This window comes from Abramis brama (genome assembly GCF_963993115.1).
Source record: "Abramis brama genome assembly, chromosome: 19".
Classification (NCBI taxonomy): domain Eukaryota; kingdom Metazoa; phylum Chordata; class Actinopteri; order Cypriniformes; family Leuciscidae; genus Abramis; species Abramis brama.
Window position 1 is genome coordinate 8,540,843 of NC_139981.1, and position 20,092 is coordinate 8,560,934.

Here is a 20,092-nt window from a genome sequence, read left to right on the forward strand (position 1 = left end):
AAGCAATCATTAGTGAAACAAATATGCTAAAAAGATTCCCCAAGATCATTTGTGATCAAGTGTTTTGATTTGATGTGCTCACACTGAATGAGTTCATTTTTTTAATATATTTTTTTAGAGAGTATTACTAGGAGAACATCATTTTTAGCACAATTAATATTACACAGCTTGTAGACAAGCAATTTGGGGAATGACTATCTTGGATAAATTATGTAGCTATATGTCACACCCTGTGCAATAACAAGGTCATAATGACTAAACTGAACCACATTGATGTAGGTAGTTAAGGCGATTGAAATTTTAATTATTAATTTATTAATTAATTAACTAATTTATTAATAAAAGAAAAGCAATGTTTTACTGACGTTTATGACAAATCTTAAAACTACTCTTCAAACGTCATCCATCTATGGAGGCTTGTTTTTGCCACTGTAAAAAAACCCTGACTTTTTTCTCCTTAGAATTGCGTGTCACTCATTCTGATTTTATAACTCACAATTGCAGAAATGTAAATTGAAATTAAATTTAGATTTTAAAAAAAAGTCACAATTATCTTTTTAATTTTTTATTCTGTGGCGGAAACAAGCTTCCTTTGACCTGTTAGAAAACGACATTACCCAAAATGCATCGATACCGATGACTCGCCCACTCTGAGGGAAGTCTAACGTTACAGTTACTCTAGTTTGCAAAATCTGCCATGCCTAAATCGACTGTGTACCCTCCGTTTAGACTCGGCGAGTCTCGGTTTGATCAGGTAAATAACAACCGGACCCAGTTCATATAACGTTACGAATGTGAGACCTTTGTGTTTTTGTATCTGGTGGATTTCTTCAGGCTCACTGCAGACGGGTTTGGAGACAGAATGTTTCAAGTGAATTGTTTATTTAGAGGAATCGCATTTTGCTGCTCGAATGAGCTGCCGTTTACTTTACTCGCTAAACCAAACCAAATCAAAACAAGACCAAACAGTGCTCTGCAGTGTTTCCCTGTTCCGCCTGCCTCCCTCACACTCTGGTTCAGTCGCATTAACAGTGACCTCTGTTGGTAACATAACTACTTTGCAAAATGTGTTAAATATTGATGTTGTTGCCTAGAATAAGTCAAATACAATAGTATAACCTCAAACAATGGGTCAGCCCAAAATGCCATATAGCTACAATTTGTACAACTTGTGATAAATAATGATGGTACATGCTGTTGCTATGGTTACTTCATAAGGCTTACCAGATTTAAGTGGCCGGCTGCATGAACTGCTTAGACTAGTCTTATGAACTGCTTAAGTTAGTCATCATTTTTTCTTCAAAACTGTTCATAACTTTTTAAGGTCAGTTACGTAAAAAATATTTTAATCTAAGTTAGTTTAAATCTGGAAAGTAAGACTGATTAAGTTACACCGTGACCGCGGTTAACTGCTCGGCACGAAATTAGTATTTTCTTCCCTACTCTAACTAAATAATGCTTCCAAAAGCGGGGTTTCGCAGCGATGCCATTGAAGAATAATTTTTGTTTCCCCCAAAAAACTTTCTGTGAACAGTTCTTAAAAGTGCACTTTTTTTCTTAGTGTGAAAAGCATTATAATAATCTAAAGAACCTTTTTCCACTATAAAGAATATTTTGTGGAATGGAAAGGTTCCATTGAACCATTGATGCCAGTAAATAACCTTTATTTTTAAGATTGTATTGTGACGTAGCAGGCTATATCCGAGTGAAACGGCTTTTCGAACTAGGAAAAAATGTAGTGCAGGACTTGGTTTTGTCTATTGGGAATCGATCGGATCTTTGTTGTTTGATATTGCTGTGATGTCATGTGAGTGACAGGTTGTCCCGCCCTCGCGCCAATAAAAACGTCATCAGAGAGGAGAAGAGATGTCGCTGCTAGAGGGAGGGAAAGTTGTTTTTGATTAAACATTACGAGGATAAATGAGTTTTGCAAAAATAATGTTCTATAGTTAAATATTTTATAATAAATACTACAATATTCCATGAAAATAGGAATTTAGGAATTAAGACACAGTATAACTTAGTGGTTATGTTTATGCAGCTGGCGCCTGTTCGTAAGGTCTGTCTAGTATGCCCTGATTAACTTGTAATCTAACTGGTGTGACTACTGGCTATGTTATATATAGGCCTATCTTCAACAAAACATAGCCACAAAAGTATATATAGTATATACACTATATATACACTAAGTGTACATACACACACACACACACACACACACACACACACACACACACAGTGTTGGGGAAAGTTATTTTTAAAAGTAATGCGTTACAATATTGAGTTACTTACAAAAGTAACAAACTGTTGCTTAGTTACTTTTTATGAAAAGTAATGTTACTTTTGCATGAATTTTTCATGGGGCTTGCTTGTTTGTTTTTTAATAACAATATAAAAGGGCGCAGCTCAAACAAACCTTTCAGCGGTTCTGTCATTCTGAATTGCAAAAGAATAGGAGGCAGGAGAAGAAAGTTCAACACTCTTACTTAAGCAATGAAAAGAAAAAAAGAAACACAAATGTGATGTTTATCTTATAAACATATATCTTATATCTGTTTATTTTAGTATGGTTGAATTGGATCATCGAAGGTCAGAGGCAAATACATTGGTTAATAAAGTGAATTTAAATACATAGAGTACACAAATTGTGTTATTTAACATTTAATTGCAGGTTTTGTGTAATATTCTGAGTTTGCATTTTACAGTTTTTATTAATTTTGAGGAATACTGAATCTGTTTTTGTGCAAGTGAGGTGAGTAAATGCATGCTCACTTTTGAAAATAGTAATCTGATTAATATTATAACTTGCGTTACTATATTTATAGTATACGCATTATAAGTAACATGAGTTACGTAATCAGATTACTTTTTTCAGAGTTACTTTTTTTGTAAATATATATAAATTACTTATATATTACTTGTATGTAAAAACTACATATTTAGAGACCCTTTGCAAACTTTTTATTTTTCTTGACAGTCTTTAGTAGTTAAGTTTTACTTGAGGTCAGGCCCCAGACCCTTATAATTCAAACCCCGGCCTCAATTAATTATTTTCAAGCTTCAGCATCAAATATGAAGAGATAAAGCATCGTCAACTGTTTTTTTTGCCAAAGCAAGTTCATTAGCAACACTACTCTATTAAAACATGTGGAAACTCGAACATTCACTGCGACAAAAAACAATTTAAGCCATTTTATATGCATTAGTGATTCAATAACTTTAACCTCAGAGGAAGAGGAATTGAGAGGTAATTTATTTATTCATTGATTTATTTAATACAGATGATTCACATCTGCTGTTATAGCTCTAGCGCTACCGTCCTTCATATGTGTAAAGGGCCGCCTGTTAGATGTGATAAACAGAGAATATGTTGCGTGCTGCTTTGAAATCTTTCTCTCTCACACACATTTGAACATTTTAATTGCATTGGAAGAAGTTTTTTTAGGTCCACAGATCAGCCAGCAGCAGTTTGTGCGCACGCATAATGAGGCGGACACACCTGGCGTGCGAAAACAACTGGTTCGGCCCTGGTGTCGGAGTCTGCATCAGCAGCTGACTCCCGCGTCTGGAGAAAGTTTCTGGGACCTCAGAAATAATTTGTTGAATAATTTAAAGAAATTGTGAACATATGATTATTAATAATAATCATGCCAATTATTCTCGGGAGAACTGTTCTTGTTCCACACAAACCTGCCCCTCAAGATGAGTTGCCTGTAATATTTGTAGAATTCATTTGATTCTTTAGGGGGGAATCAGTTTTTTTTTTTTTTTTTTTTTTTTTTACACAATAAAATAAATAAACAAATCAGTCTAAACAATCACAAGCTTAAAATTAACCAACAAATAATACAAGATAGTTTAGTTTATAAGATATGGTAGTTATAGGGTTAGTGCAAGTGAGCTGAGACAAATATCTGATTATTTGTCATTGACGTTTTAAAATATGAAGCCAAATGGCTTAGATTATCAAACAATGCCATTTTAAACAGTTAAATAGCTCCACTACACTATACTCAGTAAAAAGGAAGACATATAAAATACAAAATTGTCTTACTTTTCCTATTCTGCATTTATCTCTATTGCATTTTTAAACTAAAAACAATGGACCCTCTTAACAAACCAGGTATGCACTGCACACTGCACTGCAGATGTTTAACTTCTAAATTATATAAGATCTAATTAGGTGGAATTAATATTGTTTGGACAAGTGGGGTTTTATGATGATTTTACTTCTTTTATTGCATTCTCTCAACTTTTAAGATCTTTAAAATCTATAAGCCTTTAACTTGTTACTGATTTATATGAGAAAACTGAACTATTTTACAAGGTGACAATTTCGTACAAATCCGTTCCATGTGATTCGTATGAAAACCCTTGATTTTTAGGGAAAAGCAAGCATGAAGGTCCACCCCTAAACCTAATCTTTAGGGGAGCAAAAGCAGATTGTATGAAAAATGTATGTGAATTAGGCACCAGTTCACCAAAATGTAGTTCTGAATTGCCATGAGAGTGTTTTGAAACTCCCAACATGTTAATGGAGTGCATTTTATTGGTTAATTTCTTAATGTTTCTTTGTTACTTCAGGGTTCATTTTCTGGCAGATTAAGACACTTCTTGAATGTGATCGACCCTCGAACGCTCTTTGTTTCAGAGGTAAGCGAGAGTCTCCTGAAATGTAAGCTTCAATTGATTTGATAGTTTATCTGTGAATGCTGTTTTCTCTTTTTTTATTTTAGAAACATTTAAATGAATGTATGAAACTTCTGGATCAGTTCAAAAATGGAACTCTGCCTCTGGGTGTGACTAATGTACAGGTAAGTTTGGGGCCCATTAAAAGTACATTTCTGGTACACTCCTAAAAACAACGGGGGTTTTCACAGTGATCCCACAGAACTATTTTAGATTTCCCAAAGATCCTTTCAGCAAACAGATCTTAAAAGAACCATGTTTTTCTTATGTGAAGAACATTTTAATAATCACTATGAAGAATGAAAAGGTTCCATGGATGTAAAAGGCTATTCATGGAGCCATATATGCCAATTAAAGAGTGTATTTAAAGAGTGTGTCTAGCTAATGAGAATGTAAGCAGAATAGAAGACATCAAATTATCAGAATTTGACAATTCAGTTGTAAAGAATGTTTCATGTATGTGGAATGCATGTTTCTCTCTGTTTTTCGCATAGCTTTGGGAAGCACAGAAGATTAAACAGGTGAGTGTGAACAGCGTTGAAAGCCTTTTTACAGGTTCTTATGATGAAAGAACCTGCTCAAATCACTCAACATCTTCGTGCGCAGTGTGACACACACTCGCAAGCTGTGGTTCTGAATAGTGGTGTAATGAGAGGAGAATTGCGGAGAACCTCAGCATGGTAATTCTCCCATCAGTCCGCTCTCACCTCTTATTCTCTCTCGTTTTCTCCTCTTCATCCTGTCTGCTGTCTGTGGATTCATTATGTCCTCAGGCCATCATCCATCCAGACACAGGAGAGAAGATCCCCATGCCCTTTCGCATGTCAGGTAAGGGTGTGAGTGTGTTTTCCGTGTGTGTGTGTGTGTCTGTGTCATGGGTGGTAGGCAGTTTTCTGCTTGTTACCAGCTCTGGAGACTAGAGCTTGGTGGTAGGGGGTCTCTCTGGACCGATCTGTTGGCAAAGGTCACACTCAGCTGGGCTCTGATTAAACCCTCTCCCTCCTGCTGTCTGGAAGTGTTGTTGGGCCACTCAGAAATAGGAGTATTTTAGTCTTCTCTTAACACTACTATTTAAAGGGAGAACAGATAGGGAGAGACCTGCCTGACAATTATGATGGCTACCTCTGAACAATGCTATCTTTTATGAGTAATGAGGATTTTGTTAATCTGTTAAAGGTCAGTAATAATGTCATAATGTCATATGAGAGACTATAATTCTGACTATTAAACCAAACATGACTTGAAATGTACTTTTGCGGCCTGATCCAGCATATTCAAATGTCAAAATTACATTCTTAGTGTTATTCCATTATTGAATCAAGGATTATTTTTTTCTCCTGAAATCACCTCCTTCCTATTCTTTGTGTTGGCACATGTTTTTCCTCTTTCTTTCAGGTTTTGTCCCCTTTGGTACTCCAGTGGTAGGTCGATGTGGAAATTTTTTTTTAAACATTTCCTTGTCTTGGTCACCAAATGTTAACATTAAATCAATGTCAAATCACTCACTCCTCCATTTATAGGTTGTGGGACTTCTTTTACCCAATCAGACATTTGCTTCCACCATCTTCTGGCAGGTGTGGTACACATGTGTTTTTCTGGTCTTTATGCTTGACTTTAACCTCAAGCTCGCTTTGCTATGAACTCATTCTCACTGTTTCTCACAGTGGCTGAACCAGAGTCACAACGCCTGTGTCAACTACTGCAACCGTAATGCAACTAAGGTATGGTGTAACTAATGTAATTTTGACCAGTACATATGATGACATGGCATATTTTATGTTCACAGGCAAACTAAAGTTATTAAAAAGCATTTAAACGAGTGCTGCAGAGATAATATATTTTTGTAGGCCAACCCATAAGTTAGCATCACCCTGGTTCCCTCGACAAAACCAATACAGGATTTTTACATTGGTTTTTAGATTATTGCAGAAAATAAGTTTGATTCTTACTCATTTTGTTCATCATAATATTCTTCACATATGAACACAACTTTTTGAGGCCTAAATACAAGTAAAAAGCTAAAAGTAGGCTATAAAGGAACTGTACCACTGTCACATGACTTCAACGTCACCACCATTAAGCTTCTGAAGACTCTTTCAGTCTTAATTAAAAAAGAACATTTTCCCTTAAAGTTTGAGGAAGAATAGTTTGCAAAAGCGTGATTATTAAACACACCGAGACTGTGAAAGCGGACTAGCGAGTGGATGAGTTTACCTGTTCAACTTGTCCTCAGCAACCCCAGTTAACCACTGTTAGCAACACAGTATAAAAATTATGAGCATTAAAAAAATCACAAGGTGGTATTATGGATGTATTTTATGTCATAGAATAAAACATGAAAATGTCTTCAGATTGTTTACCCACAGACCTTATTTCAGATATTTAACCTAACGCCCATTCAAAAAACCCATTGACTTCAGATCTTTGGAACTGGAAGTACTAAAATGCAAATTATACTATGTTGTATCATCTTATGAATAATCGTAAAAACTCTTATAATACATAATAATACTTGTGGTTATAACTTTTAGGAGTAAGATAATATAAAATACACATTGAACACCATGTTATATCCACTTAAATTATAATGGATTATAGTTCCCATAGTTATAATGTGTTGTAAGTCTCACATCTTGGCATTGCAAGTTATAGCCCATATGTAATTAAAAGGTATTATAGCTGTTGTTACAATTCATGATATGATACAACATGTATGTTTTTTTGTAATACTTTACAATAAGATTTCATTTGTTAATGTTAAGTTACATTAGTTAACATGATCTAATGTTGAACAAAACTTACTTTGTCAATTTATACATTTACTAAGACATTTTCAAATCAAAATTTGTATGTTAACATCAGTTAACAAACTGTGAACTGTGATCAACAATTCTATTTTTATTAACTAACATTAAAAAAAGGTAATAAATGCTGTAAAATTACTTTATTTTTAATTTACTTGCATTTACTTTAACAAATTAGACCTTATTGTAAAGTGATGCTCTGTGATACTCGTTTTTTTTTCTTTTTTCTGTAAGGCATTATTCATGCGTTATAATGCCGTAAGGGTACACTTATAATGCATTATAAATACAGGCTTCATGGAAAGTGTTACCAAAAATGCCATATTAATTCACTTTTTTATTAATTTATATTTTTTGTTTGTTTTCAGCCCACACCAATGTCTACATTTTTCCAGGGTTATCTTGGTGCAGTCAGCAGTGCAGTTACTATTGCAGTGAGTTCACATGTCTGCTACACAAAATTGTATTATGTAATTTGATGTGTAGAAAGAATTCTCTTTTAATCCTTAAATTTTGAATTGCCATTTCACGCTAACAGAGAATAATGTTATCTGTGACTTTTCTGGTACTATGTGAATTTAATTTTAATAAGCAAACTAATGGAGTCTAATAGCATCACATATAGGCACACAGAGCCCTATGCTGTATTTCACTTTGCTGAATTGCATATCCTTCTAGTCACGCCCATGTGTCCTCTAGAGCCAATTAGCTGCCCTGCTGGGTGGCAGTTTGATGCCCAGGGGCATGACAAGCAGAACCATGGTGACGACAACTACAAATGGCCCCATGCCTGTGAGAAATGCGGGAGGGGGGCACTAATTAAAACTACAATCCCTCTGAACACCCCTGCTGAGAAGGGAAGCGATGTGTTCTCAGATGTTTGTTAGACGGGCTCTCAGAGATGACCAGAGACTCACAAGGCGAGACCAGAAACAACTTAGCATAGCCTGTCGTGACCTGTCATAAAGCCCACTGGGAGTTTTTTAAGGTCACTATGAAAACAAATGTGTATTCATTGTCACCATAACGTCTTTGACTTCACGTGTAATATTTGCCATATTAGATTAATGTAAGTTTTCATTGTTTCACTAGGCACATGTTTCTGTTTTTCAGTTGAGTTTAAATTTGAAGACATGAAAAAACAATTCAGTTCGGAGCTGTGGCACAGCTTTTTTATGTGAAAGCTGTTGTGTTCATGGGCACTCAAATTCGAATTCATTTAAAAAAAAAATATATATATATATGTTTTCTAATAAAAAAATATATACACACCACAGTTCAAAAGTTTGGGGTTGGTAAGATTTTTTTTAACATATATATATACACACACATATACATATATATATATATATATATATATATATATATATATATATATATACACACACATATACATACATATATATATATATATATATATATATACACACACACATATACATATATATATATATATATATATATATGTATATGTGTGTATATATATATATATATACACACATATACATATATATATATATATATATATATATATAAATATATATATATATATATATGTATATGTATGTATATGTGTGTATATGTGTTTTTGTAAAATTGTTATGCTAACCCAGGCTGCATTTATTTGATTAAAAATCAGTAGAACAGTAACATTGTCAAATATTTTTACAATTAATTTTAAAATAGATAATTTATCATTTTCATATATTTTAAAATGTAATTAATTCCTGTGATGCAAATCATTACTCCAGTCTTCGGTGTCTAAAACTAATATGATAATTTGTTGCTCAAGAAACATTTATTATTATTATTATTATTATTATTGTCAATGTTGTAATAGTATTAATTAGTAATAATAATAATAATATATTAGTGTTCTTAATATTTTTGTGGTACATTTTAAGGTCTCTTTTATGAATAGAGAGGTCAGAAGAACAGCATTTATTTGAAATGGAAATCTTTTGTAACACTATAAAAGTTATTACTCTCACTTTTGATCAGTTTTTATGCCTCTGCTGAATAACATTTTATTCTTTTTTATTCTTTTTTTTACTAAAAAAAATCTTACTGACCCAAAACTACAAATGTAAACATTTATCATGTTAATGACATTTTTTAAATAAAAATACTAAAATTAAATGAAATTATGTGCACAGGTGGGGCTGAATATTCTTATTAAGAAAGCTGAGCATTTCAGTCCGGCTACAAGAATCCTGGTCCAGAGGTTCATCCCGTTCCCTGCCGTTGGTATGTGCATGTGTGCGAGAGTGTACTTATGTACGTGTTAGCGATTAATGTGAGCTTGATTTCCCGCACCACTTACTCTGCCCTTATGTATTTATGACAGAAATCAAGCAACGGCTTCCTGTCATGTGGTCTTGCTAAACTGCTGATTAGTAAAACATAAAATGATTGATTCAGTAATATACGATATTAATTAATGCATGCCGTTTTCTATCAGCTCTTTTGCTGTCTGAAAGCGCACGTCTTTGCATTTGTAATGACACTCAATTTCTAAATGAGCATTGGCTCAGACTTTCATTAAACCTCGAGCGTTTGTTTATTGTTGTTTGTTCTCATGTTGTGTTTTGACTGATCCTGTTGTCAGAGGGGGACGCTACTGAAATGTTATCTCAGTGTTCCATTAGCGTGCTGAGGCTCAAACAGGTCCAGAGGGGCTGAGGGAGACTGTCCCACAATGCCTTGGGGATCCTTGGCTGTAATTAAATTGTTTTCGTCCCCCACCCCACCCCTTTAATTAAATCAGCAGGTTCCCCCCTCACCTCTCTGGACTGGAGTAACGGGACCTTGTTAGCTCTCGGCTGCCGCTCTCTAATTGGTTAATTAGGCCTAAAGTGCTCTCTGTGTTAGCACTGGGCTCCCTGTCTCCAGGCCGCCATGTTGTTGTTGTTTTTCAGTGTTTAGTTATAAAAGGCAATCAAACACAGCTAATGAAACGCAGTGGAAACAAATTTGCCTTGGATTTTATTTTGCTTCGTTTTTTGCGTTCACAATTATATACATTTTATGCAAAACAGCATTCGTTTATCATTTTTCTTAACCTCAAAATGACACACTTGGAATCAGCGCCTATATAAAGACAGTTTATAATGATTTTTGGCATCTATATGGTGACCTAAAGCAGGACTTCCTTTGTAAAATTTAGTATGCATATGTTTTTCACTGTTATCCATTTTTGATTCTCTCCCTCTCTGTGTGTGTGTGTGTGTGTGTGGTTAATTGGCCTGGGTCTGAACCCCTCAGAGGTGAATAGCTATTTACTCAGCCAATTAACTCAGCCCCACAACACTGCAGCACTGAACACTGATAACTCACAACACAAGGTCTGTAAATTAAAAATGCTTCAGGCTCTCTTTATTTCTCTGTTCACACACACACCCACACCAATCTCACCACATGCCACAGATGATAATGCCAGAAAGTAAATCATTATTCTAATCATTTTTACGCTTGTAATTCATGTGCGCACTTTGACATGACCATATGAAACTATTTGTTTTATATCCAGTTAACCCCTCTTAACGCAGACGTTCCAGATCAAGAATGTTTTCCAGTTTTGATTGCTTTTATTTCAATATTCACAGGCGGTGACTCTCTAACAGATTATTAGTACTCTAATTTGTCCTGTTAGTTCTATAGTATTTAGCAGTGGGGTAAGATGTGTCACCCCCAATCTACCCCAATGTGTTGGTCCAGGTTCATTAACTAATGTTAACAGAAACAACTTTTGATTTTAAAAATGTATTATTAAATGTTGAGATTAACATTATCTGAGATTAATAAATGCTTTGGAAATATTTTTCATTGTTAGTTCATGTTGACTGATGTGTGGCTGTAAATGGTAAGTTGTCTTCTGTTAAATAAGGACTTATGTTTATATTTTTTATTTCAAATGGAAATTGTTAATGTCTTCCCCAGTGATTTAACTTTCCCTTCACGTGACACAGCTTACCCCTTACTATTTTTTTCTATGGCCCCACTTTATAGAAGCTTTCTTCTAATTGAATGGATATATTCTGAAAGATAATTAGGTACAGTGAGGAAAATAAGTATTTGAACACCCTGCTATTTTGCAAGTTCTCCCACTTGGAAATCATGGAGGGGTCTGAAATTGTCATCGTAGGTGCATGTCTGTGCACTGTGAGAGACATAATCTAAATAAAAAAAATCCAGAAATCACAATATATGATTTTTTAACTATTTATTTGTATGACACAGCTGCAAATAAGTATTTGAACACCTGTCTATCAGCTAGAATTCTGACCCTCTAAGACCTGTTAGTCTGCCTTTAAAATGTCCACCTCCACTCCATTTATTATCCTAAATTAGATGCACCTGTTTGAGGTCGTTAGCTGCATAAAGACACCTGTCCACCCCATACAATCAGTAAGAATCCAACTACTAACATGGCCAAGACCAAAGAGCTGTCCAAAGACACTAGAGACAAAATTGTACACCTCCACAAGGCTGGAAAGGGCTACGGGGAAATTGCCAAGCAGCTTGGTGAAAAAAGGTCCACTGTTGGAGCAATCATTAGAAAATGGAAGAAGCTAAACATGACTGTCAATCTCCCTCGGACTGGGGCTCCATGCAAGATCTCACCTCGTGGGGTCTCAATGATCCTAAGAAAGGTGAGAAATCAGCCCAGAACTACACGGGAGGAGCTGGTCAATGACCTGAAAAGAGCTGGGACCACCGTTTCCAAGGTTACTGTTGGTAATACACTAAGACGTCATGGTTTGAAATCATGCATGGCACGGAAGGTTCCCCTGCTTAAACCAGCACATGTCAAGGCCCGTCTTAAGTTTGCCAGTGACCATTTGGATGATCCAGAGGAGTCATGGGAGAAAGTCATGTGGTCAGATGAGACCAAAATAGAACTTTTTGGTCATAATTCCACTAAACGTGTTTGGAGGAAGAAGAATGATGAGTACCATCCCAAGAACACCATCCCTACTGTGAAGCATGGGGGTGGTAGCATCATGCTTTGGGGGTGTTTTTCTGCACATGGGACAGGGCGACTGCACTGTATTAAGGAGAGGATGACCGGGGCCATGTATTGCAAGATTTTGGGGAACAACCTCCTTCCCTCAGTTAGAGCATTGAAGATGGGTCGAGGCTGGGTCTTGACAATGACAATGACAACATGACAATGACCCGAAGCACACAGCCAGGATAACCAAGGAGTGGCTCTGTAAGAAGCATATCAAGGTTCTGGCGTGGCCTAGCCAGTCTCCAGACCTAAACCCAATAAAGAATCTTTGGAGGGAGCTCAAACTCTGTGTTTCTCAGCAACAGCCCAGAAACCTGACTGATCTAGAGAAGATCTGTGTGGAGGAGTGGGCCAAAATCCCTCCCGCAGTGTGTGCAAACCTGGTGAAAAACTACAGGAAACGTTTGACCTCTGTAATTGCAAACAAAGGCTACTGTACCAAATATTAACATTGATTTTCTCAGGTGTTCAAATACTTATTTGCAGCTGTATCATACAAATAAATAGTTAAAAAAATCATACATTGTGATTTCTGGATTTTTTTTTTTAGATTATGTCTCTCACAGTGGACATGCACCTACGATGACAATTTCAGACCCCTCCATGATTTCTAAGTGGGAGAACTTGCAAAATAGCAGGGTGTTCAAATACTTATTTTCCTCACTGTATATTAGTTTTGTCTCATTTCTCCTGGCCTAGAGGACAATTTAAAAATAAAATTGCACAGCTTACACCATTATTCTCCTCTAAGTTAAAATGCACTGCGACATTCATCCATTGACTGCCTCTTACATTTGTGTGTGTGTTTTCTTGTTTCAAAACGGATCCGGGATAGTGACGGTACAAAGAGAGTCAAGTTCACACGATCCTCTCTTCAATCATAATCAGTTGTCTGTGTTGGATCCAAATAAGGAAAAGTTGGGCATCAAATGGAAGTCCCTTTGTTTTCTAACTGCAATTCTACCTTCATTTAGCAAGTGCCAACGTGTGTAATGTTTTGCTGATGCGCCACACTGAGCTATCAGAGGGCATCAGTGTACTGGATGACAAAGGCAATGTGGTGGGCACCTCAAAGCTGGCTGCCAGGCATGTGAGTATGGACATTTTGCATGTGTTAAGGGAAAGGTTGTTAGCAAATGACTAAATGAACAAAATGTCTTTTTGTTCAGGCTTTGATGGAGACATCCCTGACGCGTGTCGTGCTGCCCATGCCTGTTCTCCTGCTGCCGCCTTTAGTAATGGCCATACTGGAGAGGTCAGAGAAAATCTTGTATTTCAGACTTCAGAGTTATTTTTACAGCTCCATCACCTCGGGAATTCACACACCCATATGTCCTGGTATATTTTTATTTCACAGTTTGATGTGAACACATTTGTGTATGTGTTTAAAGGAGTAGCTTACATACAAATTTAATGCAAAATGGCACAAAAAAAATGTCAATGCTCAAAATATGATTTATAAAAGTTCCTTAACAGTGGTACATACAATATGCTTCTGAAGCCATACAATCACTAAAATCTTCCCCTTTACCACAGCTCTTAAATATACTGCAACTTCAATATTCAATACAAATAAAGTTAAAATAGTCACAGGTCACATCGACTACTGTCAGCATTCTACAAAATTTTGTTTTGTTGAAAGAAATGAATAGTTTCATTCAGAAAGGATGCATTAAATGAATAAAAAGTGACTGTAAAAACATTTATAATGTTACAAAAGATTTCTATTTCAGAAAATCAGCATATTAGAATGATGTGATGATGCTGAAAATTCAGCTTTGCCATCAATGGAATAAATTACATTTTAACAGAAAACCGTTATTTTAAATTGTAATAATATTTCACAACATTACTGTTTTTACTGGATTTTCAGTATGATAAATACAGCCTTGGTGATCTTAAGAGACTCCTTTCAAAAAATTGAAACTGAGCACAAACATTTAAACAGTAGTTTATCTACTTTATGTTTCCCTGAGGAAAGAAAATCATAGACACTTTGGAATGAGATTTTAGCTCTTAGGTTAAATATATATATGGTAAATGGTAAATGGACTGCATTTATATAGCGCTTTCACAGACCTATGGCCACCAAAGCGCTTTACATTGCCTCACATTCACCCATTCACTCACTCATTCATACACCGACGGCTGCCATATATAGTGTCTGGCTATCTGTCCTGTAGGCTATGTGACATTGGAGTCCACATTAAAAATCTGTGATTTTCTTCCGTTTAAAGAGAAGTTTTAGAATGTATGGGGGAAAAAAGTTTTATAACTACTCAAATTGCTATGCTGATAATATAATTCCTTTTATATCAAATTATAAAAGGCAAACGCACATTTTCGCTTGCTCTGTGACTTCTGGGCCTCATTGCATGTATAGGATCGACTCTTCAACAGAATTTGTTTGGTTTTATGACTGATAGACTATGTTGCAACCTCCTCAAATTCTTGCTGCTCTGATTCGCAGGTGTGTACGGTTATGTGTGTGTGTAGGTGTGTCTGTGTGAGCGGCAGTAAATGGTGAGTTGTGCTCTGCTATGCTGACTGTCAGCTCACCCTCACTGGCTCTCAATGGAGCAAGAACAGTGATGCAGGAGGGTCACTGCTTTAAGGGTGAGACCGAGTGGCAGGGGTATCCTTGATTAATTAGAGCGCTGAGAGAAGTCTGTGTGATATATGTGGGGCGTTTCAACCTTTCACCTATTTCTCTTGCTTTGTCCGAAGGCAGCTGCTTTGCTGAACAGTCAGTGGCTTTATTGACGGCATTTTTACATGAAGGTACCGCCTAATGGTGCGTTCAAGTCATGTCGGAAATATTGTGGTTACGAGTTGAGCGCACATGAATGCCAGAAAAAAGTCGGAATTATGAGTGAGAAACTTAGGATTTTCTTTGAGCTCCAAGTTTACTAGTTGGGTGTATGTGAGAAACATTGCGGAATCAATGGAATCAACATCTCTAGTTTACGGTACTTTTATTTTCATAAATTAGTCAAAAACATAAAAAGCAAAATACACCTGATGAGCATTCTTTGTTCTTCATTTTCTTGAAGTATAGTTAAAAATTGCTATATTTTTGTGAAGTTAATTAAGAGAAGGAACACTGCCATCTTACTCCGAAAAAAGTGACTTAAATGTCGTATATGAACTTCCCAGGAGGACCATAGGGAAAATAGGTTCACATCAAATGACCTGGAGGAAATTTAAGTGAGCTTTAGCCATAACCAAGCAAATATTTCATTACTACAATGCTTATTTGTTGGTTGAAATATTACAAGTTGGAAAAAAAAGGATATTAATGATTTACTTTTCTACTTTCAGATGCTGATGTTATAGGGATTGACTGCCAATAAATAATATAGTAATTTGTAACATTTCAAGATTATTCAAAAATATATTGACTTTTTATTATATAATTTTTTTTATTGATTTAATTGTGTATGCCATTTTTACTCATTTTTACATTGAGATTACCTTTGCCATCTAACCCACTTAAAGTTAATCTTCAAAACACTAATTTAATAAGTCAAGTCAAGTCACCTTTGTTGTGTACAAATACAGATTGTTTCAAAGCAACTTTACAATGATAAAAAGGAAGATAATGATCAAAGAATTAAATTCTTCTGTAAAGCAACACAATAGTGTGGATAATAAAACTGTTAAATGTAATCTTTAGCTAATCTACAGATGAATATCCAGTTTTTATACTAAGTTCACTTGCAGCATTTAAAATGGAATTTAGTTTTTAGTAGCCTGTTAGTTTACATTTTAACTATTTTTTTCGCCCATTTTATCGGTTCTTGTTCGTAACATGAAAATAAATATTGTGCGTCCCGGATATCATAAGCAGCAAAGGATACATCACCCCGATCAATTCATCTGAGTAGACTGGCTGTCGTGCAAACATTGAATTCCTATGTGTATATTTCGTGTAAAGTCAGCACTACTGTTTGCTCTGTCACTTCAGTTTGGCTTTGACCTCTTCACGTAAGTGTGACGGATGAGTGATTTATTTAGAGCAGTTGACGGACACGATGAAAGGTCTTTAACGTACTTTGATCCTTCTCACCGCAGCTTTTCTCTCCCTAGCATACACACAAGCATGCGCGCACAGAGAGAGTGTCTGGTGGCCAATTAAAGCTCATCATGCGTATGTGTTGATGAAGTCATCATTAAGCAGTCGCTGGCTTCATTAAAACAGGGCTACTCTGGAGGACTCCTGCAGAGCATGCTATCCCACAACCCCCCACACACACTGCGGCCAGGGAGGGAAGGGCGGAGGTGTCAGAGACCAATCAGGCACAGCAGTTCCAAAGTGTCAGCGAGCGAGTTCAATAACGATAATGGCGGGAATGCTCATGATTTTCAGTGTTCTGCCAATAACGTGTGCATTTTTGTGGGTGTTTGTGCATTAGGCTCCCTTCACTGCAGAAGCACCCTCGTCTCGCGCTGCCTGTTCATAGCATGGTGTGTCTCTCTGCATTCGGCCTGGCGCTGCCTGTTGCCATCAGCCTGTTCCCCCAAAACAGTCAGGTGAGCACTCGCACACGCCTCCCTCCATCCATCCGCTCTTGCTCTCCCTCTCCCTCTCACTTTCTCTCCGTCCCCTCTCTTTGTCTGCCATGAAGACGGTTATGGTTTAAAATGGTGTTTATTAAGCTGTTCATCCATATGGTTACTGAACTGCAGACATATGTGCTGCCAACTACTTCTATTCCTCTCCCACCCCTCCCCTCCTCCTCTCCTCTCACTCTCTCGCTCCCTCTTTACACTTTTCCGAGGGTTCCAGACGAACGCTCCCAAAAAACTCCACTCCTGTCCCCCCCCACCTTTTCACACCCCACAGGATGTCTGTTTCAGATTCTGCCTCACACACTCACACACTCATTGCCATCTGTTTCTGAGCAAAATATTGCAAGTTTTGGCCCTGGTTTGGATATTTACCAGTGCTCGCTGCTTCATTTTAGCTTTTTATGATGGCAGAAGTGTCAGTTTTGACTGTGAAAAATGCTCGAGGCTGGAAAGACATGGCACACTTTTAATTCTCATTTGATGAAACATTTTAAACATCTTAATGACTTAACGATTGCTGTGAATGGTTGTCTCACTGTAGCCAAACGATCTGAATCTTAATGTCAGTACAAAAATAAAAACACTCCGTAATCAAAACAGCAGATTCATATGTGAGGCGATTTTATTTTACAACCTTATCCTTACCGCTTTTTGATATACGTGTTGTTTTTCTGTTCCTGCTGAAGCTGAATTAAATGAATATAATTGAGATATAAATTAGCATTTTAATAAAGTATTAATGGAGCTGTAAACGCTGACCTGAAGAGTGTTTTGACTGCACCTGCTTTCTGTCTCTCAGATCCACGTGTCAGAGCTAGAGCCAGAGATCTCTGCTGCAACAGAGTGCAAGATCCTGACCTACAACAAGGGTCTTTAACCAGTAAATGCTTGACACCTAGCAACTAATGTCCTTGTCCTTCACTGTAAAACTCTAATGCGAACAGTAAAAATGCAAATCTTGATTGCGTCTCACTGGATTGTTCCTGCTGTGTGTGAATCCTCTCCCAGCCACACACAGAGACAGACTCACACCAGTGCTAATCATCCTCTTGCCTTGTACTTGTACTTGAACATGGCAGTGGCGAATAGAGGATATTTGAATTTCCCTCTGATCTACTTACAATTTTACATAATTATCAGCCTTCTCACACAAACTGCCTGTAATTATAATGTTTGCAAAGTAATTGCCTTAAAACGATAAATAACCAGTTTTGATATTTTAAACTGTATTGTAATTAGGAAAAAATGTTGTTTACACAGAATTCAGCTGCCTTTGTGTTATTTTCTTATAATTCCTTTACGAACCACAAATCATTCTCAGAATGAATAGGAATGTAAACTGAAATTTAAAAAATAAAATGAGTTCACTTATGAAAAAGATAAATAAAATATATATTCTGTTATGATCTATATTACTTAATAAACCTTATTTGTTACATTTTTGTCATTATCATATTTTTTTTTTCTCTTTTTACTACTGCAACTACTTTAGTCTGAAGAATGTATGTGTGTGTGTATGTGTGTATATATTATATAGACACACATATACACAGACCTTTAATGTTAGATGCGATTAATCACGACTAAATGATTTGACAGCATTATATATATATATACACATACACATACATACATACATATATATAGCAGAATATGCACTATTGCTACAGAAAGATTATTCTATAACTGTTTAATACAAGTTAGTACTAACATACTTTATAAGACTAGGTTGATTTTATCTAGAATTTCTTTCAATGCAGTAAGTACAAGCACTCAAATGTACATAAAATCACATGCTTTTGCCTTTTGGCTTTGTTCGAGAAAACATTATTATCATGGTTAATGAATGGAAACAATGCACACAAGTCTACAATTCCTGCTTTACTTTCTTCCTCTTCCATCCATTCGTTCTATTGGTTTTAGATGATTATATCTTCTTTTATTTGGATGTGTTTGAGTTCCTTTGACAGGGCTGTAAAATGATTCCTGTAAACTTCTATTTTATCGTTAGATCCATCGCTAGAGTGAGGGAGTGGACCTGTGTGTTTTTCTACCTGGTTGTCACGGGAACAGATCACAGTGGGCAGTAGTGAGGAGAGACATGACATGAAGCCGCATGTAGAATCATTAACCGTGCTAGACTTCCATACACAGAAACAGTTGCACAACATGCACACAACCGGATTAATGAGGGTAACATTCTTATTCTTACCTTTTTGTTAGCTTTTGCTTTAATTTCAAAATCAAGATAAAAATGGTTTTATGGGGTTTTGCCTAATTAAAATTGGATTTCCTGTGAGTACAGTGCCATGTAAAGACAAAACATCTTGTCAAAATCGAGTTATGACCGAATCAGGTCTATGAGAATATGATCTGTCCTGTGACAGACAGGTCTGGCTTATCTATTCTCATCTTCAGAAAAAAACAATACAAAAAATTATCTAAAAATTTTATAAAATACTTTTCATAAAATACCATTTTCTTTGTTCCAGTGTTAGTGTAGTTACTTGTTGAACATGCACCCACTGTGTAGTGTGTCACTTGCACTTGTCATATATATTCATAATTTGTCATAAGAAAGTTTTCAACTGGATCCTTTCAATTTTCAATTTTTTTTTAAATAATAGTTTGTTAACCCAGAAGACTGAGTTCTTGCAGCGAGCAGCCAAGCATGTTCCACTAGAGTGGCACTCTACATCAACAAGCTTTTGTTTACCTACCATAGGTTCTCCATTACACCACTGTGCTTAAAGCAGTTCACACTGTAAAGATCTGTGAAATTTACCTAAAAATATTAATAATCATAAAAAACCTGCAGCTGTGGTTGCCAGAAATTTACCGTAGAAAATATGGTAGCAACAATTTAAGTTTTACAGATTGAACTTAAAGGGGTTATATGTAAGAATTTTCATGTAATGACTTTCATGTTTTTGCCGGGAAAATCGAAAGGATGTGACGTTTATGTCCGTTCAATGACAAATGAAATGAATGCTTATAAAATGTTCAGGATAAT

The 20,092-nt window shown here is 36.1% G+C and overlaps 1 protein-coding gene across 1 annotated transcript; it reads left to right on the forward strand.

Annotated features, from left to right (window-relative positions):
• The first annotated feature begins 623 nt into the window (after positions 1–623).
• Positions 624–18,517, forward strand: sfxn5a (sideroflexin 5a). The gene is made up of 14 exons (XM_084092421.1): positions 624–754; positions 4,585–4,653; positions 4,737–4,814; positions 5,184–5,210; positions 5,463–5,517; positions 6,085–6,110; positions 6,210–6,263; positions 6,354–6,410; positions 7,862–7,927; positions 9,650–9,740; positions 13,482–13,597; positions 13,677–13,762; positions 16,923–17,040; positions 17,879–18,517. The coding sequence occupies exons 1-14, from the start codon at positions 698–700 to the stop codon at positions 17,954–17,956; spliced, it is 978 nt and encodes a 325-aa protein (XP_083948547.1). The 5' UTR covers positions 624–697; the 3' UTR covers positions 17,957–18,517.
• Positions 18,518–20,092: the final 1,575 nt, after the last annotated feature.